We start from the raw sequence: 26,785 nt of genomic DNA on the forward strand, positions 1-26,785 counted from the left end.
GGTACCCTCACAGGGAGATCGATAGAGGAGGAGGTGTTTGCAAAAGAGACACTGAAAGTACGATGGGAGAGGTAAGAGGAGATCCAGGAAAGAGCTTTGTTACGAATGCCATGAGTATGGAGAATGTGAATGAGAAGAGGGTGATCCACAGTATCAAATGCTGCAGAGAGGTCGAGTAATATGAGAAGAGTGTAATGACCTCTGTCTTTGGCAGCATGGAGGTCATTAGTTATTTCGTTCAGATGAGCGAGTGGAGGAGCGCAGCATGCGCATGTGGGAATTTATCCTGGGTTGGGGGTTCAAAGGGGGAGAACGGCAGAAAGAAAGCGTGGCATATAGATCAAGAGAGGAGGATAGGTCAGAGTTGTAGTTCCTGACCAGGTTGTCAGTGTCTGGAGCAGAGTTGAGAGATGAGAGGGAGGAGCGTAAAGTGAAATAAAAAGCTGGTAGGTTAATAGAGCGCAGGTCTCTGCAAAAGCGAGGTGTAGATGGAGGTGGAGAAGGGGAGAAGCGGGAGAGAGAGAATGAGATGAGGTGATGGTCAGAGTATGTGTATGTGATTGTACTATATGTGTTTGTTGGGGGGGTATTGATTTAAATGTAGGCCATGTTTTATTTTTTTCAATACAGGATTGGTACCGCAGGGCTGTGGGACCCATGGAGACCACCTGAGAACCATGGACGCCCACAGGTGCAACCCGAGGACCCCCAGACGCCCACCGGTACCACCTGTGGACCAACAGGGGACTCCTGTGGGGAAGAACCGGGGCCCCACGGACCCGCAGAGACCACCCTAGGGCCTCTGACCCCCGTGGGAACCACCTGAGGGCCCTCAGACCCCCATGGGAACCACCCGAGGGCCCCCAGACACCTGTGGGGATGACCCAGGGACCCCCAGACACCTGCGGGACCACCCGTGTAACCCATTGCGGCCAATGGTGACCTGCGGGTACCACCTGGAAGCCCACGGTACCTAGCGGGGACCACCCGGAGGCCCCCCAGACACCCATGGGCACCCCCCAGGGTGCACTGTGGGGCCTGCGGACACCCATTGGGCCCACCGGGCACCCCCACCATGGTTTTACAGTATGGGGGGGCACAGGGGTGTGTGGTGTATTGGTGTTTATTAGATATTGTAATGTTTATTAGGGGACTAAGAGGTGGGTAGTGGGGATTGTTTTTATTGTGGGTAGTGGGGGTGGGTAAAGGGGGTATTAGCCCTAATGATGGGTGTTTAGGCCTTGCGGTGGGTAGCGGTATGGTTAACCCCTTCATTACCGTAGCGGTATTAACTGCTAAGGTAATAAAGGGGTTAAGTCCACCCGCAATCCCCCTGAAAGGCCTAAACACCCACCAAGGGCCAAATACCACCTTCACCCACCCCCGCTACCCACAATAAGCCTGGCATGGGTGGTTAACTCCTTCATTGCCTTAGCGGCTAACCGCGGTTAGCGGTTAGCCGCTAAGGCAATGAAGTGGGCTGTAAATGCATCTTTCCTGCATTGGATTCATGCCAGGGGTCTCCGGTGCTGGTATTAATGGGTATCAGCTCTAGAGACCCCCGGCATCAAAGCCTGATTTTTTATATGTCCTGTCTCACCGCCTTATCGATGCTTCTCACCACTCTCCCGCCAACTTTTCCTGGCGCTTGGATTTGGGGAGAAAATCGCCATTCTAGAGCTGCGATAGGCGTTGATAACCTACTCGTGGCTACTAGAATTGCACTAGTTTATGAACATTCGATAAGTGGCTTATCACCGCTCACTCTGCGTTTTTTGTTTTGAACAATTTTTGGGGGCGATTCAGGCCTTTATCGCCCACTTATCGACGCTTACTGAATCGGAGTAGGCATTTTGGCTGATAAGTGGCTTACGAACGCTTACTGCATAGGCCCCTGAGTATCTTTCAAAGCGGGCTGCTATATACTGGGGTATATGCAATACTCCCAGTTAGGAGGCATACAGTCTGCCCGTGGGGCTATCTTTTTATGTGTATCTATAAACACTCACACACACCCAATTAAAGTATAGATTAATACAATATTCAAAATGAGTGTGAGTGTTTACTTATTTTACGGTACTTGTTGCACAAAGATGTATTAAAACTTACATTTTATCATAAATAACCATTTCATCAACCATATTTATTACCAGTAGGTGTGCACGAAATATAGGATCTCTTTCTACGTGCTTCACACGTACACTACATACAGTTGTGTGAAAAAGAAAGTACACCCTCTTTGAATTCTATGGTTTTACATATCAGGACATAATAACAATCATCTGTTCCTTAGCAGGTCTTAAAATTAGATAAATACAACCTCAGATGAACAACAACACATGACATATTACACCGTGTCATGATTTACTTAACAAAAGTAAAGCCAAAATGGAGAAGCTGTGTGAAAACTAAGTACACCCTTACTGCTTCCATAGGAATTAAGATGCTAAGTAGCAGACAGGTGCTGCTAATCAAATACCCTTGATTAATTGATCATCAAGAGTGACCACCTCTATAAAAGCCGAAGTATTAGCAGTTTGCTGGTCTGGAGCATTCAGTTGTGCGTTAACACAATGCTAAGGAGGAAAGACATCAGCAATTATCTTAGAGAAGCATTGAGTCGACCATGAACTCCTCTGTATACCAAAGTATTCTAGAGTCAAATGTGAGACCATCTGTCCGATAGCTAAAGCTTGGCTGAAATTGGGTCATGCAAAAGGACAATTATCCCAAGCACACCAGCAAATCTACAACAGAATGGCTGAAAAAGAAAAGAATCAAGGTATTGCAATGGCCCAGTCAAAGTCCAGACCTCAACCCGATTGAAATGCTGTGGCGGGACCTTAAGAGAGCTGTGCATAAACAAATGCCAACAAACCTCAATGAACTGAAGCAACGTTGTAAAGAAGAGTGGGCCAAAATTCCTCCACAACGATGTGAGGGACTGATAAAGTCATATAGAAAACGATTACTTGAAGTTATTGCTGCTAAAGGTGATTCTACAAGCTATTGAATCCTAAGGTATACTTAGTTTTTCACACATGGCTTCTCCATTTTGGCTTTATTTTTGTTAAATAAATCATAACACGGTGTAATATGTAATGTGTTGTTGTTCATCTGAGATTGTATTTACCTATTTTTAAGGAACTTTAATTGCTAAGGAACAGATGATTGCTATTATGTCCTGATATGTAAAACCATAGAATTTTAAGAGGGTGTACTTTCTTTTTCACACAACTGTATGTTTGTAAAACATCTGCTAGGTTGCATCCACAACAATGTCTATCTATTTTGGGTTGAGCGAGGACAGTCTATCCATTTCAAGCTACTTGCCTATCTGAAAAAGCATTTATCATCTGAGATCTGACTCCAAAAGACTGGTCATGGTAGCAAGGTTCAACAAAGAAACCGGTCGCTCCTCCTTCTCTTACCATGGACTTCATAACTGGAACAATCTACCTGAGACTCTTAAAGCCGCCTTCAGTTTAAGTTCTTTCAAGACTTCAGCAATCTCGTATTTTAATCTTGTCTATAACTGTTAATTGTATTGTATGTCTTTATTTATATAGCGCCAAAAGTGTACTCAGCGCTTCACAAATAATACAGTACAGGGAATTATAATAATACAATAAGTGCAGCAAAATCAGGCAATAGAAAAGGAAATCCCTGCCCCGAAGAGCTTACAATCTAAGAGGTTTGATGGGGACATACAGAGACAGTAGGCGAGGGAATAAGTGCTGTAGATGGCAGTGCTTGGTCACAATGGGTGGTAGGAGTGACTGAGTGTGGGACAGTAACCATGATTGCAGACTATTGGGATGCTTGATTTGTGGGGCAAGTTTTAAGGTTAGTCAGTATTGAAATGAGAGGATTATCACAATTTACAGGGGAAGAAATGGCAGGGAGCCGTGGGTGAGATCAGGTGTGTATGTCTGGCTTCAGGCTTAGGGGAGATCCCCAGCAGCAGGAGGAGTAGATAGAGGGTGTGAATAGAGGATTTATGTGGGTATTTTTTTATTGATGGGTAAAGAAGTTGTTGGGAGAGAGGTGTATAAATAATGGGGCAGTGGGGAGTGGAGACGTTGGAGAGAACAGAGACGTTCACAAAGGAGTCAGGAAACCGTAAACAGAAAAAGCAGTAGGGAGGGCATAGTGAGATGCAGGAGTAGAGACTTCCCAGGTACTGGAGGATAGAAAGAGTACAAAGAAACACAGCTTTTGGAAAGTTAATTTCTCACTGTTGCAAAGTTGTTGTGCAGAGTCCAGATCTTCCTCAAATCTTCACGTCCAATTTCAACTCCAAAATTAACTCTGCCAGACCCTTTAAATATGACACTTAAGATGGCACACACAGCCAATATTGTCTCTTAAATACACTCATAACATATATTGTCCCCAACAGTCCATGAAATCTCAGGCTTATAATGACAATACATTATTACACTTTATATATTTACAGTGTCCAGGATATACCTGAAAACAAGAGGTAACTCGCAAAGTATTATTTCCTGGTAAAATATTTGTATAAATAAATAAGTAGACACGAAGCCATGGCCTAAATTTATGTGCTTCCCCAGAAATCCACACACTGAGTTCTAACACTTGACGGATTACTTTATTCACATGCCTGCATCAGGGGGATGAACTGAGACTGGAGCTCCACACACAATGTGGCCCTCAGGTATGTCTAAGGGTAATGGCACACTAACAGACCTCTAAGGGGACCCTCTAAAGCAGTAACTGTGTGTAAAATCTAACACATGGTTTCTTCAGCTCCGATTGGGAATTAACCCCTAACACATAAGGGGTTAAACTAGAACATACAATGTGGGTGTGGGCAGATGGCTATTATACAGGGCCTCTATTTCTTGTTCTACCTTCAACCATGGAAACTGGTTTTGTATTTTAGTAGGATCATCTTCCTTGGTCTGTGTTCCGTAAGAGCTTGTATAATTTAGCAGGGCAGTTTCCCAGAAGAAACGGCAAAGTCTGTAAAATGGCTGCTATTGAACCGCCTTGAAAATCCAGTTTTTATTCGGTGTCTTTGAAGTCATTCTCTTGATAGTATAATCAGTGGTTTATTTTATTTTTTACTTTCCTTTCTTCGAGAAGCCAAGAAACGGTGAGCGAATGGTTTTACCACTCCATGTTTGTAGAATGTATTCACATGTGCTTAAGTGTGAATATATTGGCCAAACTCTGACACTTACAGTATGTTAGCAATTAAAAACAAAACAAAAAAAAAAACACCTTCTTCTTTGTTCTGGATGAGTGAGTTTTACATCCCAAGAGAAGCTTCCCACCTGTAGTCTAACATTCCAAGTTATGTTCAGCTACAGTAGCAGTTATTTGAGGAGTAAAACTGTATGTCAGAAGACTTCTGCTCTAAAGAAAAATAAACGGCAAACAGTATGAAGCTATAAAAACTGGGGGGTGGGGGGGGAGGGGTATTGGGGTTCCGGCAGTTATTCGATTCTTCACTCTATTGTCCTGTGCAGATAACATGGTAAGGAAAGTTAGGCCTGAATAATGTGGTTTTACAGCACTAGCTTATCATTAGCTTTTCTAGTGCCATTTGATTAATTACAAGCAAATGGAAAAAATAGCAATCAGAAAGAATAGCAGTCTTCTGTAAGGACTGCACATCATACGTTAAATCACTAATAACTTCAGCTCACCTCTGTTTTTTTCTGGTGTGGAGGCTAAATACCTGGAAATTGCCCAATACCGGACCACAGCGGCCATTTAGCAGAAGACCCCATCCCCCAATATTGTCACAGGACAGCTTAATGCTGCTCAACTAGTCAGTAATAGGGATTTTTTTTACTTTACCAAAACTAACATCCCATTTCATTTGAGGTAGATGAAAGATGGTCTTCTTTATTTTCTTAGGCCCAATATGGGGGGTTATTCAGTAATTTGTTATTGGGCACTATCACAATTAATGCATAACCCCCTAAATCTCAGGGTCAAATATTGTTAAACTCCTTCATTTGAATTAGACTTCAATCTTATCTGACAAAGAGAAGGCTGCTTTACAGGTTAGTAAATAGGGTCAGATGTGTTTTCCATGTCCAAATAATTATACTCATCCCACCATTGATTTGGTGTGGCTTCAACTTTTACCTATACACTTCTAGGACTGTATGCATTCCTTGTTATCCCTATTCCGTTCAAAGATGCGTCATAATGACATCAGATTTCCCAAAAATGGGGTGTTCCTTTTATTCCTCTTCTTTTTACCTGTGATTACTGGACAGCCTTTGCTTAGATATGCAGCATATCTATATTCGCTTTAGCCTTTTGCATTAGAAACTTCAAAACTGGGTAAAATATCCGTGGAACAATAGTTCACACAAGGTAGAGATAATGGGAAAAGTAATCCTTTGTATAAAGGGATATAAATCATGCTTGAAAATAATAGGAAGTGACAGCTGTATTCTAATGTAGTTTACATACAGTTGTGTTAAGTTAGTCTGTTTTGATCTTTGAGTAGATGGCTACCTTGAAGACATATTTTTTCTACGTCGTTTTTATGATGAAATGGCAACAAAAAAAAATAGGCACGGTTGATAGAACACTATTTGAATAATCTTTTTGTACTCCATGTTGCCAGAGCAGTAAGACTATTCAAGGTAATTTTATTGTTTTTACTGTCTCGAGAGATGAAATTGGATCGTCTCACATGTAACCTTTCACCTTGCAGAGGTAGCAACCAGAAGGAACTAGTTAGTAATTTAGCCTGCCGTTAGTTTCAGTATTTCCCAGTGCTGTCATCAAATATCATGTAACAATTATGCTATTCTGCTAGATATAAACACAGTGAGATCCTGCTTCGTTGGCAGCTGGAAGATGCAAGTAGAACTTCTCAGATTGCCCATGATTCTTTCTGTCTTTTTTTCTGCCCTTTTTCCTTTTAATTTCCTATTCGGGTGAACTGACATGAATTTTCTAGGAAAACACCTTCTAATAAGGCAAGGAGCTGTGCAGTACTAAAAGCTCATTGAAAGGAGAGTAGCGGCCAAGCAGAGCTCACTCCCCCCCAACCCAATACTATAATATATTTCTTGACCTCTAAAGGCGGGCGGGTGGCAGGACGTTTGCTTTGTTTTTATTTGTATTGGAGTTATAACTTAGGAAGTCTGATAGGAGCAATTGTTAATGTTAACTACAGTACAAAGTAGCCGGTTACTTTGGGTAGTGCATTAGTCCACTTGATTACACAGCCATCAACTCCTCGGTGGCATCAGTGCCTCATATTTGTTAAAGTGATCATCCTCTCTGATGTATCCTTCCAACCCGTGTTTGTTTGTGTGCAAACCAGGGCTCTCCCCGAATAAGTTGTGGTTGGCCATACACAAGGAGACTCCCTAATTCTGTAAAAAAATTATTTTGAAGAGGAAAATAAAATTCTGAGATTGTGTTAGGATAGCACCTGCTATGAGCCACTCAGTAATATTGGCCTCATAGGAAGTTTTCTGCTGGCTGGTGAAAAGATAGCGAAGCAAAAGAAAATGGGGAGATGCAAAACGTCTTCTGTGTTGGAGCAGTAGTAGTGCAGGGCTATGAAAGCGCTGGTTCAAACAGTGTTAAAACAGAAATCACCTATGGTTTGAATATGACATTATTTTTGCCACAAGTCCAGAAGACCTCCAGCAACAAATCAGAGAACTCGCAGAAGCTGGTAAGATTATGAGCCTCCATATAAATCTCAGCAAGACCAAAGTGATGTTGAACAAATGTGTAAATTCTACAGAAATCGACATAATTGGAATTGAACTACAGTAGAAGAAGTCAAATACTTTGTCTACCTTGGCCAGCAAGTAACAATGGATGGGAACTTTTTGAATGAAATAAATAGGAGAATGAAGATGTGATGGAACGCATTTGGAAAAAACAAGACAATCTTACAAGGGAACCCGTCCACTTTGCCTATAAAATAAAGTGTTGGACCACTGTATACTGTGTGTGGATTTGAAACTTGGATCCTGTATGTGAAGATAATTCAGAGGATTCAGTCAACGCAAAGAAGTAGCAATGTATGCTGGGTATTTCCCAGAGACAGGAAAAAGAATGAATTGGTTCAAAACCAACCAAAAGTCTTTGATATCATCTCAAGGGTGAAGAGATTAAAATGGCAGTGGGCCGGACATATTGCAAAAAAATATAACCATCATTGGACAGGGATGGTACTTATAGAGGATTTACATTTTCTCAGGGATATTTAGCCTTTTCCTTAGCATTTATAATCTTTTCTAGATCTGGCATGGCATAAGAATCGGTGGCTAAAGATCTGCTTCAAATGTAAGAAACTTAGAAGTAGTAAGGAGAACTGTAAAAAAAATGTAGTGCACCAACACAATCTTTTCTAGACTGAAAGAAGGACTAGTTTCATGCCCCAGTGTTCTTGTAATGAGCATAAAGAAATAGATTACAAGGTTTTGGAGTGCAGGAGTTCATTTACTTATTCCAGTTGCTAAACTAGTGCAAAAAACGCATAATTCTTAAAGAAAGTTTTAGTTTGATAATAGCAAGAGCACGTATAATGTCTGTAAGACTGTGAACTGCAAAATGCAGTTCTGTTGATATTTGCTGGTCATTTTCTGCTCAATATTGAAATTCGGGATGTTCAGTGAATGGCACTGCCACTTTGTACATTATATCAAAGTGACATTGCAGACTTACAGGAAGTAATTTACTGTAGTTATTAATATTTTATTTAAAATATTTTGGAGGAAGTGGGAGATACCGTACTGAATCCAGTCGTGACGTGTCATTTTACAAAATGCAACCTAGGAGAAGGCCTGCCAACATTGTTCTTCAATCTACTGTTTTATTCACTATTTAACTTTTCTAGCAGGCTTGCTAGGATCCATCTTGCTCACATCAAACATGCTTTTTACTTTATTTTCTTGTTTCTTGCCTGAGTGACATGTGCTAAAAGATTCCCTTCTCCATGCATGCTGGACCCTTCACCTGCTCTACTCTACAATCTTCTTGATGGTGAAAGAAGCCAAAATGTGTTTATATGTCCTTCCTCAGAACCTCACTTCTGTATCGGTTTGATTCGATCTTCATGGTCAGTTACTTCTTTTGTTTCACTAGTCTTTCATCCCTGGCTAACTTCCATTTATATTGAACAAGGACTTCTATAGGGTGAAGCTTCACTGACAAAGCACAGAAGTCAAGCTTCATTAAATAGAGCACACCTTCTCTCACCATATTATTATGCAGAGGTAATTTTGGGATGCCTCTGAGATCAAACCCTAAATCATGTGGGTGGTCACATAACCATTATAAATAGTGCAATTAATAAAATAGCTTCACGTAGAATTCATTATTGTTCTTTACTCATATACTTTTGGGTGAGGGTGGGGGGCGTGACAAAGGCACCATTCAAAATACAGACAAGTTTTACAAATGCCTTGAAAGTAATGTTAAAAACTGCTTAGCATTTTCTTGTGACTTAATCAGTGAAGTTAAGTATTTACACACTGAGTCAAGTAAGCAGTGCTGTGGACAGATTGAGTATCCAATATGTATTGTATATGTCTAGTGTTGGGCATAAATGCCCTCCCTACATATTTATTGCTATATCAAAATTATTGCATCAACATATACATGTTTCTGTAAGCACTTGGGTGCCTTATATTATATATATTATTGCAGCCTTTTTGGCTGACACCCACCCACAACATGTTATGCTTGCCTACAGTAGGCTTTGTCACCTGAATATATACAAGGTTCAGAGAGATTTTCTTCTCTGGCTGCTTGTAAAACAGAACACAGTAGCATTATAGCAAATGTTAAAATGGTTATTGCTCCTTACTTCCCTTCCAAGTAAGTCAATATCCTGCTGATTAAAACCAAACATAGAAATGTCGAAGTGTCTTTTTTTGAACACGCATTACGTTCTGCATTAAATTACGATGCTCCAGCTTCGTCAGTTAGGAAATCTGCTGACGTTTTTAGAGGCTTGTTGGCACGAGAACCTTTCCTCTCGGCTCTGCTCAGCTTTTCTTTATGTGGCCCTGACTGCCAAAAGTAGGTGAAATGCACAAACTCACACTCTCCCGTCCCTATTGCTTCCTACTCCCGATCCCACACACTGGGGATCATTTATGTAATGCCAAGTGGGGATGCTAATGCAAAACAGATGCAATTTCGACCACGTTGCTATTGTTTTGATTCATGTATCGTGTTGCACCACTTTATTATTTTTGTACGAATAGATTTTTATTTTTAGAGAACTTGCCTGGTAGGCAGCAATTCACAATGATAGAATGTGGTAATTTTTCCATTAGCTGTATCCTTTTAGGCATGTACAGTAAGTGCTTAAAAAAGTGAATCAAGTTGACTACACAAATGGACACAAACATGATACAGAACCAGTTGCTTCATTCTAGTGAACCCTTGATCTTCAGTAAATAAACCAGTGCTGAACATTCTGGTAAATTCTTCATCAACACATGGTGTCTAAGCATTACTTCTGCTATATTTCTGCAGGTGTGCAAGAAGCAGTAGTGGTTTGCCTGAACAAACAGACAAGGGCAACGGTAGGCGAGAGTTTGTGTGTGGCCAGCAGACGTCCTCCGCCACTTTTAAAAGACTGTAATATGGAGGCATGTCCCCCAAGGTAAGTTAATTCTTCTACTACTCCTTGTTTTTAAATGGTGCTTGAAGAACAGAAACAGCTGAACCATACTTTGATACAAAAGTGCTTAGAAGATAAACCTTAGCACAGATTTCATGTACAGTAATTGTCCCCTGTACAGTTGAGCAGAGTGTGTCTGGAGCATTAGGTACAACTACTGATAAATCACATCCCAACAGTGGGCGATGGAATAGCACACAGAACAAATGCTAATATACATCTGTGGATGGAAATAACATTACATTGTATTGAAGTAGGAAACAAAAATGTCAATGTTTTGATCCCAAGTTTGGAACATGGTAGTTGGTGTTTTTGGTTAATGCAAACCTCTGTTTAAATTAAATGCAATTTACATTTATTTATGCCTCGTGGTAAGCATTCATATTTTTTTCTATTCAGGAAATAAACTTTTTGAAAGGTTACACGGAAACTGCAGGATATCTCGCTTTATAACTATGCGGTGTAACGATATTATTTTTAGGACTTTTCTGGACAACTGTTGAATTCATTTCTCTTCTCTTTTGTACTGTTTGTACTGTATTTAGTGTTTCCTGTTCAATATTGGTTTATAAGAGCTAGGGGGGTAATTTATCAAAGTATCAGCTAGAGCAAAAAAAAAATCTGCACCACATTTAACAAGGAAAAACATTCCTGTTGAAATAATAGGATTTTCTTTCTTTTTTTATGAATCTGACACAGGCTTTTTGCATCCGTTTCTGGTTGCAGTTTTGCAGCCATTAAACTTTTTATCAATAACCCTCTGAGTTTCTCAGTCACCATTAATAATGGTTCAGTATTTTCCGCCATGAAATCAAGTCAGTGCTGTAAGGCGTCTTCCAGCACCGAAAAGTGTCTTATGGAGAAGACTGCTTAGTAAATACGGACCCTAATGTCTCCGATTGTGACCGGATCTCTTTTGTGATGACACAGTTTGTAAGCTATTATATATGCAAGGAGATTGTTTATCCAGAATCTTTCCCTTTAGTAGTTTTGCACGGCTAATGATGGCAGGATTATTGTTTTAAACTAATAATATGAAGAAAAAAAACACATAAATTACCACATAACATTATAGTTAAACAGACCTGAAGAAAATGAAAACTGTCTAATTTTTACATGTAACGGTTTTTCTAGCCTGGCTGACCCACCCAATCTCACATTGGCCCCTGTGGTCTAACCAGTCCCCATTACATGGTCGTGTCTGGTGGTGCACCTGTTGGCAACAGGACTCTTGAGTCTCCCGCATGATGTTGTGTGGGGAATGTCAACCCAGACAGGCAGCTGAGGTAGTGTGCTAGAGTCCTACCTACATACAGTGCAGCGCCTCCACCTCATCAGGATCTCTGCGTCCGCAAGGAGATGGTTCTGATGAGGAACTCCTTCTTGGTGGTGCATTCCACTGTGGAGTAACTTCACACTCACACATTGGGGTTCTTGTGAACAAGGGCATCTTTATTGATTGATGGTATAGGCAGACTTCCCCTCGCAGCAAACAGCTTAGCCGCTCATCTTCTGTGCTCTCCTTTCAGAAGATCTATCTGCCCTCCCAATGGAGTTGGATCACCTCTCCCCTCAGGGAGATCACCACCTGTGCCAGGTCCCTGGACACAGTGTAGGCCCTGCCAGCCTTACTGCTGCAGGTCAGACTGTTTGCTGCAGAATCACTTTAGATTATCACACTTGACCTTGAACATAGACTTGCACTATAACAGGCACTAACTTTGGGCACTGCTGTGCCTTATATACCAAGGGAATAGCTCCACCTCCTGTGTCACTAACAATGGACACAAGGTCTGTTACCACTCGCCTCATGTACATATGACACCTCACCAAGGTGTGAGGGCAAACCTCCATGATTGATGCAGGCAATCCTGTATACTCACCAGGTTTACTGCCAGCATGAGAGAGAACTGTATACCATTGTAAACACATGGCTACATACACAAGCAGCAAATAAGTAAACATTCTACTTTTGAGGGGGATTAAATGTTTATGAGGCTGTGAAGGCCAATGAAAATGTTTAACGCATTGTTTTTTCCAGCCCTACTTCTCACTATACTGAATAAGCACAGGCTTTATCACTGGTGAATCAATCACTGGGCAGTGTGGCGTTAAAAGGCCTCAACCAAAGTGGTAGATCGTGTGGGTTATAGAGGACTGGTCTGTCGGAAGGTTGTTGCCGCTAAGAAATTATGCACAATCTTTAGCCTAATTTGGCTATAACATTGTATTATTTTAACTGCATTTTCAACATAGTTTAACTTCCTTTGTGTTAATCTTTCAGAACGAATTACTCGCGTTTGATCTGGGATTTGTTTTGAATGCTGATTGTAAAAAATGCAAGTCAAAATCTCTGGTGGGAATTCACTATTTCAGGGCCACAAACCCTTGGTGGGAGGAGATAGTGCAGTGAAAGATCAGGGATACTGCATTACATTCTTTCTGAACTATAAAAATGAAAGAAATCAAACAGCAATTCTCATGCTTAAATAATAAAACATGCCTAAAATATGTGCCTAATCCACTTACAGAGTTTCCTGTTGTCCCAAGTGCTCGAACATTTGTAGACTTAACAGTTTTCATGTGCTCCAAATAAACTCACATTACCTGTGAAGGACAAACGTGAAATGGTTCCAAAAGTGTTTTTTTTTTCTCTTTCTTTCTTTCTTTCTTTCTTTCTTTCGTAACAAAAGCTCTTGTCCAAGTTTGCACAAGTTTACAAAACACTCCAGTTTCCCCTCAATACAATGTATTCTATAGTAGTAGAAGTATATTTATTGGCAGTGGGGGTTAGAGACAAACTATTTCTCCGCCCCCCCCCTCCAAACAAAAATAATCTTTACTTTAGAAATTATCTCATGCTTAAATCTGTTGGAGACGTGGAAAATATCACACCTCCTTCACTAATTGAAGCTGTCCTCCGCATAGCTGCCCTTAACCCTTTGCGTTCTCCAGGACATAGTCACCACGTCATGAGGACCTGAAGTCCAGGGGTCTGTTGACTGTTGGGATTACATCATGCTCAAAGAACATTTCCCTCCCCTCCCCCCCTCCCCCACGTTAGATCGCATCCGCATTGCCATGGAGTGCAGGAGAGTGCAGAATGCAGTTTAACCGGTGAGGAAATGGAGGATGAGGAGGATCCCTTTTCTTTTGTTTTCTTCAAAAAAGGCCGTCGCGAGATCGCACTTTGCCGGAGAGGCCGCGGCACACAGAGACCATGACCCCTCAAGGACTCAAAGGGTTAATACATTTCACACTAAGCAAATGAGGGTCTTTTTTTAGTACCCATCGACTTAAATACTTCCATCGGTATTGCCACTACCTTACTATGCCCATTGGGGGCCAAAATCAGGTAATCTCTTTCATCAACTTCCGCTGGCAAGCAACATCCTTCATGCTGGGACATAAATAGAGCACACACATCCTTATAACAAAGCAGAAAAGGGGCAGGGGGGTGGCAACCTGTTATCAGTCATCATAAAATGGCTGCCCCCGCAGCCTGTTACCTGCCTTTTCTCTCTTTTACTTAGTCCCACCCCCACAATCATCCAATCCTTGGGCTTCCTATATTTCAAATGGCTTATCCCTTTCATTCCCCTATAGGATTCCGTCACTGCAGTAATGGGCCCATTCCCTATAGTCTATGGCCCTACTAAGGGCTGGGACCCGCTGCGCCCGGCGGCGCGGGCGGCCGCGTGAGCGTTCCCCACCAGCAGGGGAATCCTTCTGAGCAGGTCCCAGTCCCCCCTCGCTGCACGGCTCACTACGCGCTGTGACGCGTCAACCGCCAGGGGATGCAAGAAAATTGTGATCCCGAGCGGTGACGCGTCACGTGGTGCGCTGATGAGCCTATCAGGAGCGGGAGCTGTCAGACAGCTTCCTACACAAGGTAGTGTGTGTGTGTGTCTTACCTTGCAGCAGCTCCCTCCTGCAGTGCGGGAGACCGAGCCCGTGGAGGGAAGGGGGGGGAGTAGCGGGTCCCTCCACTCAAACCACGCCCCGCCTCCCGCCCCCTCCCTCTCCGGCTTCCGGCTCCCTACAGACCGCATATCGCGGTCTATGCCTGTCAGCGCGCCGCCTGTCTGCAGTGCGGGCGCGCTGACTGAGGGAGCGGGGCCTTAGCCTTACTAGTGAACACGCCCAGATGCCTGGGGAAAAAAGCTCATTTGAATATGCAATGTATATTCAAATGATTTCAATGATCATGTTTGTGGATCTGGGCCACTATATCAATGACGGCTTCTCGTGTTGGTTATTACTGTGCATTTGAGACTCATGGGGCAGGCACTACGTTTAAGCAGGACCAGTCAAGAATCTGAATACTGAGCTGCACACAGAGCCCCTCACCAAATTCTGTGACTGCAATTGTGTCTGAATCTCTATTTCCCGTGTAAACAGCCAGCACATATTTGTTCTCCTTTTTGATATCCCTTCTTCCTCACCAATATTTTTTCATGTTTGCTACTGTAGTTCAGGGGTGCGCAAACAGGGGGCGCAAGATTTTCTTGGGGTGGCGTGGCGGTTGCAGGGGCCCCGCGCTCTTCCCCAAGGCACCTAAATGAAATGCCGGAGGATTCGTGAGGCCTCTGTAACGTCTCTTACTTGCGCACAGCCGGATCTTCGGGCGATGCGTCGCCAATGCAACACGGCATCAAATGACACTTCGGGGTCACGTAACGTCACATGACCCGCATCATCATTTGATGCCGGGTCCTAGGAGAGGGGTGGCGCGAGCACTGGGGCTGCCAGGCAGGGGGGCACAGCTCAGGAACTTTGCGCACCCCTGTGCTAGTTATTGCTATTCACCCAACACACGCTTCTCCTGCTAATCATCAATACACTGGTTTCCCTCTTCTATATCACCTCAGGATGCATCACAACCTTACATTTTTCCATTATTTCTTTAAAATCTGAGTCTATGCACCTTAAAGGAGCAATCCAAGCACCATTTATTTATTTTTTCCACATTTTTTTTTGTGCCAGGATTGAAGCAGGAGGTCTCTGGAGCTGAACCCCATTAATTTAATCACCGGGGACCCCCTGCATCCAGAGATACTTACCTCCGTATGGGGTGCCAGTAGCCGCTCCAGCTGAGCCTAGCTGGCCTTTAAAGTTTAAAGCTCCCGCATCACGTGGGACAATAGGAAGTCGAACCTGATGATTTCACGACTTCCTGTTGGCCCGCAGGGCGCGGGAGCTTTGAAACGCCGCTACAACATGAACTCTGGTAGCCGAGCAGAGTAGCTACTGGCATCTACTATGGAGGCAAGTACTGTATCTCTGGAACCAGGGGTTCCCCGGAGCTGACATTAAGGGGGTTCAGCTCTGGAGACCCCCTGCTTCAATCCAAGGGTAAAACAAAAATGAAAAGAAAAAAAAAAAAAGCATGGATTGCCACTTTAAAATAAGTCATGTCACTGTAACTCATTTTAGAATCTCTGAACAGCTGAAATATTAGTGTAAAGTGCATTTCTCCCCATTTTAGGAAAGCTTACACAATATGTATGTTCTAAAATTAGTCAAAGAAAATAACCTCTTTAAAAATAAAGTCCTTATTCATTGAAACACAGCTCAATGTAGCAGTATACGAGTTATAAAAAGTTAAAACAAAACTATGTATATTTGTATTCAGTGTTTCCTGTACAATGTTGACCGTATAAGAGCTAAGGAGGCCATTTATCAACGCTTTGGCTGCAAGTCAGGAGCAAAAAAATCTGCACCAAATGTAACTGGGAAAAACATTGAAACTAATAGGATCTGAAAAAAAGAGAAAACGGGAAAGTGGGGGTTTGAAAAAGAAATGTAATTTTTTGTAATTTTTAAAAAAATAAAAATTGGCTAGTATTATAACACTTCAGCCATTGCTTACTCCTCTCCCATTGTCACTTCTTCTGAATGTGGCCTTTTTATTAAACTCTGATATTGTCAATACAAAAAACACTCATAAATTTTGCAATATTCATTTTAAATCATCTATGTATATAAAAAAAAAAACTGCATGGTTTGATATCTCATTTGCATGCGATTTTCTCCTGATTTGATGCACTACTGTCTAGAAACTGACAGAAATCTTCTCTCGCTTAGCTAGGCAAAATTGGAGGCAAATAGAGAAAGAGGGCGGCGAGATATACGGCCATGATTTTCCGGGCGATCTGCAAACTTGCAGCTTAGTGAATAGTCGATCAATATGTAATGTCACTAGTTTGGCTCATTTGCACAGAGAAAACTGCATACCGCACGGAATTGTGAACCAAGATGTGTGAAAAACAACCATTTCTGCACAGTTTGGACATGCTATAAGGGCTTATAGAACACAGCGAAATGCAAATAAGTGCGAAACAAGCCATTTTGGCCGTGAAAGGCACTTTCACAGAGTTTGATGAATTAACCACTTAGACTTTGTCTGGATTCTGCTTTACTTCACCTCCAGAATTCTCCTGCACTATTATCATCTACACCCTTCACACATCATTTGTTTTTTATAAACTGGGCAAATTTGATGAACGAAAAAAACAAAACCCCCCACAAACTTGCAAAAGAAGTGAAAATTTTGAAAATCCCATTCACTTCCCTCTTTGCCCACCCCCCAAAATCCTGCTTATTTATTTGGATATTTTTCTCATCATTTTTTCCTAATTCAAGATCAAAAACAAGACCAATGCCAATTACGTTGTAGCCAAACCAAAACCAACATGCAACATTTCTTAGAACCGAAACACAAGGGAAAGTACCCAACCTTACTATAGTAGCATTTCATCGGGAAAGCCTGCCTAAGATACTTCTGATATCCCCAACTTTCTATCCTCATTCTTCTAACATCTGATTCAAAAGAAATAGCTGCATCCCTGCAGTAGGACTAACAGTAAGGAGCCACATTTCCTCTTCCTTAATGTTACTCTTATGTCTGAAGCACTTATTCCCATGACCTGTTATTTATATTATTTGTTATTTATATGATTACAACATGTATTACTACTGTGAAGCGCTATGTATATTTATGGCGCTATATAAATAAAGATATACAATACAATACATTTACTCCCGATCCCTCCTATTCCCTATGCCGTTCTACTCTAGACCCATTGCTTCCCTTGGAACAGGGCTCTTGAACTTGTTCTCCAAGGGGCCAGATCGTAAATCATTTAGGAGTAGAAGGGCCACTCGTTTATTTCAATGTAATGTAAAGATCTAGAAAATATTCTATTTCAACATTCTGCAAGCATTTTTAAAATCTGTATCATACAGTATGTAGCCCCCTTTCCCTATGCCTAAGAGAACTATGTGGGTAACTACGCGGGCTGCTGTACCTATAGGCTCACAGGAGGCCTAAGCCTTCACTTCTGGGAGCCTGGGGTGAGCTTTGTCTCCTTGTGTGTAGCGCCTCCACCTATAAGGGATCCCATCATTGGCGGGATAACCCTCACAGGAATCAATACACCAGTTGTAAGCAACACACCACACACTGTATATAACTAATCTTTACTAAACACAGATAAAACACAATATCAGGTACCAACAGTATAATGCTGTGACCCCAAACACTGAGTGGTTCCCCCAAAGTACTGAGGGTGCCGTGGCACCAATAACCCCTGGTGTCTGTCCCAGCAATCCCACCCAAATGTGAGGTAGCACTACCCCTTGTAAATGTTGGTGCACGTTGGGTACCTGCCTGGGTACTCCAGTACCCAGGTGCTGCTTGGCACGGTGTGTTGGAGCGGGTCCCACGTAGCAGGGCTTCCGACTCAATTCCCCTCTCTCCTAATGGGTCCTGATCCTCCTCGTGGGGTGAGCTCCAGCCGGAGTGTCTCATCCAAGTGTTCTGGGATACTGCGACCTGGTCCCAGGTCGCAGATCGCCACGTGGCCGTCCGCCACCGGCGCAACAATACTAATAAGAGGAAAAGTCCCTATCTGGGGCCTTCCCTGCTCTTTGGTTGTCTCAGGGCCTAACTTGGGCCAAGGGGCAGAGTTCTGGCCTAGTCATGGGGCTGCTGGCACCTTGGACGCATCCGTCCTCACTGCCGGCTCCTGCTAGACTGACTTCGCGGGATCTCGACCTGCGGAGGATATCCTGTTCCTCCTGCTGCCAGAGTCCCATTGGCTGAGACAGTCCCATGTGGAATTTTCCTCCACCTGAGGACTCTTGGACATGTAGTCCCGCTGCTGCATATGCAGAGCCATTCTAAGATGGCCACCACACTCCTGACACTGCGCATGCGTGCCTTACAACATGGCCACCAACACACTCCCGATCGCGCGGAGCTACGGGCAATAGCTGGGCAGAACCCCGCACCGGAGGCAGGGTAGGGGACTTGGCTACAAGTATATATTTATATAACCTTAACTTACAAGTGACGTTTAGCTGCTTGAGCAACTAGTATGAAATTAGCATTTCAAGAGCGTCCAAGGGCCACATCAGGGGCCAGGCCACCAGTTGAAGAGTCCTGCTTTACAATGTGAGCTCCTTTGAGAAGAAACCATTCACCTGTTCTATCATTAGATGAGACATTGCTTTTAGAATTCAATGTTACTCGATGTTGCCGTATTTTCATTCTCAGTGTGCAGCCACCGGCACCCACTACGAAGGTAAGTATCTCCGGAATCAGGGGGTCCACGGTGCTAAAATGAACAGGGTTCAGCTAAAGAGACCCCCGGCTTCAATCCTGTATTAAAAATAAATCAATAAAACTGTTCGATTGGCTCTTTAAGACTATTGTGAGTAGAGCGCTACTTTGTATCTCCCAGTGAGAAATTCTGTTTCCCTACCAATTTATCGTCTGTGATGGGGCACGGATGATCTCACAAACTAAGGATAGTTAGCTCCTGACTTTTGAGCAGAAAATAAGCAGTGTTCGACAAACCTATACATTTGCTCGCCCCGGGCGAGTGGATTTAACCCCCTGGCGAGTAAATATTGGCCCAAGCAGCACACGTTTGGTACTACTGCACCGACACACTTTATTCGAGCAAATACCCAGTATGTACCTGGCAGATACCTGGAATGCGCCGCTCCTCACCTCTGACAAGCCCCGTTGCGTTTGCCTTCCCAGCCTGGGTTCATGCCTGGCTGACGGGCGGCTGATCTGTTAAATGATAATGATTAGGATTTAATAGGCTGCAATGCTTCGCGTGTCTACCAGATGGCATAAATTCATGAATTGTAATGCAGTATATATATATATACTGTGCAGTATTGCAGCCAGCGGGAATAAAATGCTTCAATCCCTGCCTGAAAAATAACCCAATGCACTCGGGCAGAAAACAGTCACAAACCTCAATAGACCCGGGTATACCCGAATTCGTGGGACTAGCCGAGCACGAATAAAGTGTGTCGCCAGTGTAGGTGGCGAGTAAATTTTTTTGTGTGGCGAGTAGATTTTTTGGTGATTTGTCAACCACTGAAAATAAGGACTCATTTAATTTTAGATTCATGTCAACAATATAATTAAGGATCAGTATAAGAGAAGTTATGGCTTATACGGATTTCCTAAACAGTGGCAGCACGCTTCAGCACAAGCACAGGATGGAGGCACTCCAGATACGTATCAATCTTCAATCAACACATCATTTTGTGTGGTTAAATAGAGATCTAGGGTACATCCCAATGAGGTTCTGAGCAGTGGGTGCTTGTCCCCTTTCGCAGTTCCTTCAGGGATTATAATTATTAATAATAATAATAATAAAAATCGTATAACTGTTTAAAAAGCCTTTCAGAGGTACTATAACCTGCATTGCATTTCCTTTAGGTTATTCAATAGCTTAACATTTGAGCAAAAAAAAAAAAAGTATTAAAAAGAAACGTATTAGTCAGCTAATTGGAACACATAAAAAAAAGCTCTTTAAAAAAAGAGCAGAGTGAGAGAGCAGGATTTGGAAGGTTGTGTTTAAACAGTCAGCCACCGCGCTCAGAAATAGAAGAACGCAGCAGCTCAATCACTCAGCGTGGGTTACTGTGTGAAAAGAATTTGTGAGATGTGTGAGTGGAGGAAGGGGAAAATAATGTGAGAAATGAAAGCCAGATGGCTGGAAATGAAGGAAATGCCAGGCGATTTCTGCAGCTTTATCCTTTCTCGCATACATACTATATATATATATATATATATATATATATATATATATATATATATATATATATCATAATACTGAGTTAAGTTATGGTGAGTAAAAAAAGTGACAGAAACCCTCCACAGGAAAGCAAATATGCAAATATTTGCATATTTGCTTTCCTGTGGAGGGTTTTTGTCACTTTTTTTACTCACCATAACTTAACTCAGTATTATGGTATAGCCTATCCCATAGCCTCTTTGCATACCCAGTTAAAATCAACCCCACACTGATGAGACCCATTAAGGTCGAAACAGCTGTCTGTGGGTGGTTTTCTGGGTATGCACCTTAACCCTGGCTGTGCTCAAAGCTGTGACCATGCAGCAAGCTTAAGCCTATAGGGAACCATGTTAAAAATGGTTTTTGAGGCAAAAAGTGACACTGTGTGCTCATTTGCATGTCATTTCCCAGAATCCCTTGCTGCAGTGGAAGTGCTGTATGCTGGGTGATAATGGGGAAAGGCGGGGTTGCAGACCTGCCTAAGACATGCAGATGAGCATACAGTTGTATTTGCATATATATATATATATATATATATATATATATATATATATATATATATATATATATGAGATTTTTTTTCTTGTGGAGTAGGAAACTTCAGATGCACTGTACTTAATTAATAAACAGTGTGGAATAAGTGCTTCTGTACTTTAAGGAATAGCCTGTGAGACTTCTCTCTGGTTGGGGCAATGCCAGCTAGAGTTTCGTAGAAAGTTTACCCTGCAAAAAAACTAATTCATACAGTCACAAGAAAATCAGCGCCTAAAGTCACACGATGGGATTTACAGCTTGCAACTTGGGTCAGTGGAAGAAAGAAACCATAGTATCTTGAAAATCATATGTTTCCTGTAGAATAGAACTCTAATCGACAGCTTGATGAGCTTAAAATCAAAATGATGAGGCTTCGTAGGTTTCCTGGTACTGTATCTATAAATTTATATATAATGCAAATCATTAAAATCTGCCCAGTATGTATGTATGTACAATATATTTTTATTTAAATATATTGCCTATAGTGTACTCAGCGCTTCACAAAGAATTCAGTACAGGGAATTATAATACAATAAGCATAGCAATGTCAGACAATAGGAAAGGAAATCCCTGCCCCGGATAGTTTACAATCTAAGTGGTATTTTGGGAGGTTTGCAGAGACAGCCAGTGCCACATACCTCACAGAATAACATCAAACAAGTAAGGGAATATGAATTCTCATTTTTCACATGTTTAGATCAAGAATAGTTTTTCATCAACATCTGTGCCTTCCAAAGCAAATATAATAAGAATGTGGGTATTATGCTTTTATCTCATATATTACATTTTGTGTTCTTTCATCCTACTACTATTGGCAAATCTATGTCACTGTTTTTCCTCCCTGTTAGGCCCCCTGTATACAGTATGCATGCCTGTCATGGTGCATTCGCTGAAACATCTCTCACTCTTGCAAGTTTAGATGTATAGTACAAGGAGTATCATCATGCATTGGAAAGCAGTCTCAATTGCATGTCTCACTAATTTGAAGGCTGTCTTACTTATTTGCAGTTTTAATCACTTGGAGTGAGAATAACTTGAGTTCATCCATTGTATTTAGTGCATTGCCAAAGCCACCAAGAGTTATCAGACACTCAACGACCGAATAATGGCCATCGGAATCAGAGGGAAACCTCGTGACGTTACGGTTCTGCAAATATACTCCCCAACAACAGACGCATCTGAAGAGGAAGTGGAAGAGTTCTATGACGAACTTCAAGATGCCCTAAGCCAAACACGCAATAAGGACATTATCTTAATTATAGCCGATTTCAACTCCAAAGTTGGAACTATGGCAGAACCCGAAATCGCTGGAAGATTCAGTTTAGAAGTGCAGAACGAGGCAGGAGTCCGACTGGTTCAATTCTGTCAAGAACATCGGCTAACGATTACCAACACTTGGTTTGAACAACCCAAACAGCGGCTGTATGCCTGGACATCACCAAGTGGCAGAGCTCGAGCTTGGCTGTGAAGACATGCCCTGGTGCCGATTGCGGATCAGATCACCAACTGCTGGTAGCCAAAGTCAAACTTAGATTCTGTAACACCAAACAAATGGCAGCCACAAAGAAATTCGATACAGACAAGATCAGCCCCAGCTACGCCGTCAAAGTAAAGAACAGAATCGACCTCCTCGCTACAGAAGAGAGGCATCCGGATGAGCTGTGGGGAGAAGTGAAAGCATGCGTTATCATAAGAGCCTTAGAATATGTCCCGTACAAGAAACCATCGAAATCAGCCACTTGGATCGCCTATTCGACCATCAGCATCGCAGAAGACAGAAGGAAGGCCAAAGCTACTGGGAACAGAGAAGATTTCAGAAGACTGAATGCAGAATTCCAAAGAGAGGCTAAAAAGGACAAAGAGAACTACTGGAATGAACAGTGCCAGAAGATGGAGGAAGCGAACAGGAAAGGTCATACACGAGAACTCTACACACACGTGAAGAGGGCACAGTCAACATTCAAGGCTAGATGGGCAATAGTTTGTGGGAGCAATGGCCAGGAATTGCATGACCAGCAAGCAATACGCGATCGGTGGAAGGAATACACAGAGAAGTTGTATGAAAGTGAACATCAGAACCATCTGATGGAGGAGAATGAGACACTGGAACTGGAGCCAGATATAATGGAAGAAGAAGTTGTATGGGCAATGAAGCAATTAGCCAAGGGAAAAGCCCCAGGAATCGACGGCATACCAGCAGAATTGCTCCCTCCCATAACAGCGGCAGCATTAACAGCATTCTGTAAATGCATACGGAGCACGTGTGAGTGGCCGAAAGAATGGAAAAGAGCAGTAGTCTTTCTAATTCCGAAGAAGGTTGCTCGAATTACCGCACCATAGCCTTGATACCACATGCAAGCAAAATCCTTCTGAAGATTATCCAACAACACTTGAGCACAACTGTCGATAGGGAAATGTCAGATGTGCAAGCTGGCTTCAGGAAAGGCAGAGGCACTCGTGATCACATTGCCAACCTTCGATGGATTATGGAAAAAAACAGGGAGTATCAGAAATATCTCTACATGTGTTTCATCGATTATTCAAAGGTGTTTGATGTAATTGAGCACCACAAGTTCTGAACCTGCCTGAAGGAAATGGGCACACTACCACACCTGACCGAACTTATAAGATCACTCTATCAAGATCAAGAAGCTGCAGTCTGAACGTCATATGGAGACACGGATTGGCTCAAGATCGGAAAGGGCACACACCAAGGATGCATCCTGTCACCAGCAGCTTTCAACATGTACGCAGAAGCAGTTATGCGGCGAGCAGGCCTGGATGAGTCCCAGATTGGCATGAAAATAGCAGAAACATCAACGACCTCCGATACGCCGATCATACTACCCTGCTGGCTGAAAACAAGAAGGATCTCGAACATCTTATCATGAAAGTCAAAGAAGAAAGTGAGAAGGTTGGATGCACCTGAACATTAAGAAGACAAAGATCATGACAACAGCAAAAAATGCAAACGTTAATATCAAGATCAATAATGAAGAAATTCAAGTGGTTAAAGATTTCATCTTCCTTGGCTCCAAAATTGATCGCGATGGCAATTGCACCCCTGAGATTAAGAGACGGTTGGCACTTGGAAGAAATGTGATGATCAGTATGAACAACATATGGAAGAGTAAAGACTTCAGCCTGGCAACTAAATGCAGATTGGTCAGTGCGATAGTTTTCCTAATAGCATTGTATGGCTGCGAACCCGGATTCTGAGAAAGGCAGACAGGCGAAAGATCGGTGCATTTGAATTGTGGTGCTGGAGACGTCTGCTACGCATTCCGTGGACAGCTAGAATAACGAACCAATCAGTCCTGGAACGGACCAAACCGATAATCTCATTGGAGGCCAAGATAACAAAGCAAAAGCTCTCCTACTTTGTCACATCATGCGAAACAAGTTGCTTGAGAAGGACGTCATGCTTGGAATGATCGTGGCAAAAGAGAAAGAGGCCACCCAAGAACTCGCTGGCTAGATGCCATCAAGAAAGATACTGGACTGAACATAGCAGAATTGAAAGAAGCCGTGAGAGATCGGAAGACATTGAGCACACTGATCCATAGAGTGGCCGAGAGTCGTTCTCGACTGAACGGATATAGAGAGAGATTTAGTGCATAGGGACTCAGATTACAGCTATGTAAACTATACACTAAATCCCTATTTACAAACAAAGTCACACTCCACTTCTAGTCTGTTTAAGGCAGTCTGGCTCGCTTGTTACTCTCATTGGAAGTAGAGATGTGCAAATCTGCCAAGATTCACTTCTCTGCTATTTCTACTTCATTCATGATGGAAGATTAAGCAAACTTTCCAAATGGTTTGTAAAATCAACAAATAATTTGTTAGAACTTTAGGAAACAAAAGTCTTATTGTTTAAAATGAGCTATTTTGTTTTTTTAAAGTGGCAAAATAGCAACCGTGCAACTTTTTTAAAGTTTTTTTTTTTAAAGTGTAAGTGAATTTCAAAATAGACAGTAATCAAAATGAATTGAGCATACGATGCCCATTGACTTTTTTTTTTATGTTAGGTAAACTTGTTGTGAACTTTTGCATTAAAACAAACTATTTTGCCAAACTCAAAAATGGTGAAATTCGCAAAAATTGGCTTAGACATGCCACAAATATGCACATCTCTAATTGGAAGGCATTACTATGCATTTACTGTGAGTCTCACTCTCTAGAAGGCAGTATTGCTCATTTGCAGTGATTCTCACTCAGTAGAAGGCATTATCGCTCATTTGCAGTGATTCTCACTCAGTAGAAGGCAGTATCTCTCATTTGCAGTGATTCTCACTCAGTAGAAGGCATTATCGCTCATTTGCAGTGAGTCTCACTCAGTAGAAGGCATTATCGCTCATTTGCAGTGAGTCTCACTCAGTAGAAGGCATTATGGTCATTTGCAGTGATTCTCACTCAGTGGAAGGCAATATTGCTCATTTGCAGTGAGCCTTACTCAGTGGAAGGAATTGTTTCTTATTTCCAGCACTAATGTCTTTATAGATTTTATGTTCCACTTAAATGCCATATTTTACCCCGAGTTCCAAAATCTCACTTATTTAAGCCCTTGAAACCCAGTAGTTTTCTTGTGATATAGCGCCCATTTACTTGAGGTTTATTTTTTCTTAGCCCCTCAAGGTTTTGTTAAGCCACTTCATGAGAAAGGGCGTGGGGGCCTTGATGCACATTGCTTTTATGCAATAAGAGTACACAGAGGAAAGACGAGTCAAGAGCAAGGGGCAATACTATCCTGAGTGTAACGCATATGGGTTCCTTAAGACAAGACTCTAATCAACAGCTTGATTGTCCTAAATCAAAACAAGGATGAGCCTTTGTAGGTTGCCTGCTATCTATAAATACACAGAAGAACTTCAAACGAGCATAGAAATAGGGGTTCTCATTTCTCACATATTTAAATCAAGAATAATTGTGGAATAAGAACTCTTGATCAGTCTTAGATGTCCGTGGTTCGTTTCTGCCTGCAAAACTCAACCCGTTGTGTCATTCAGAAGATGCCTATTCATTGTTATGTATTTTACAAAAGGAAATACAACATTAGTTTAACAAGAGTATACAATATCTGTGCAAGTGTGAGTGGGCAAATTCACATATATACAGTATATGTAGACAGGGGTAACACAGTTTCTCAGACCCAAGGAGCTAAGCAATGTACAAACTAAGCAATATACAGTATTGCAGGGCAAACATATACAATAAGATGCAATGTTGCTGTATAATATTATATAGTATCAGCTGCCAGGTGTAATGTAGCTTCCTTACCCTTCACCATGCCGGAAGTTCAGCAGCACGCAAGTGCAACTGGGCTTCCCGGGTTGCGACCCCTTATACTACCAATTGCGTTCTCTGTGATTGCTATCTCCATAGAGTCCCTAGACGGCTGGCCCTTGTGACTTCATAAGTGCACTGTAAAGGTTAAGTGTAACGAGGGAAGCAGCGAGAAAGTGCAATAGGTAATGCAGGGAGTGCACAG

General features: G+C 42.2%; 1 protein-coding gene across 3 annotated transcripts in view; it reads left to right on the forward strand.

Annotated features, from left to right (window-relative positions):
• Positions 1 to 26,785, forward strand: part of ADAMTSL1 (ADAMTS like 1) — a 943,111-nt gene that overhangs the window by 830,222 nt on the left and 86,104 nt on the right. For all 3 annotated transcript variants that reach the window (XM_075594935.1, XM_075594947.1, XM_075594940.1), the window contains one exon: positions 10,507 to 10,636. In XM_075594935.1, the coding sequence (XP_075451050.1) occupies positions 10,507 to 10,636 (130 nt within the window). The remainder of the gene's footprint in view (positions 1 to 10,506; positions 10,637 to 26,785) is intronic.

The sequence above is a fragment of the Ascaphus truei genome, chromosome 1, assembly GCF_040206685.1.
Source record: "Ascaphus truei isolate aAscTru1 chromosome 1, aAscTru1.hap1, whole genome shotgun sequence".
NCBI classification, from domain to species: domain Eukaryota; kingdom Metazoa; phylum Chordata; class Amphibia; order Anura; family Ascaphidae; genus Ascaphus; species Ascaphus truei.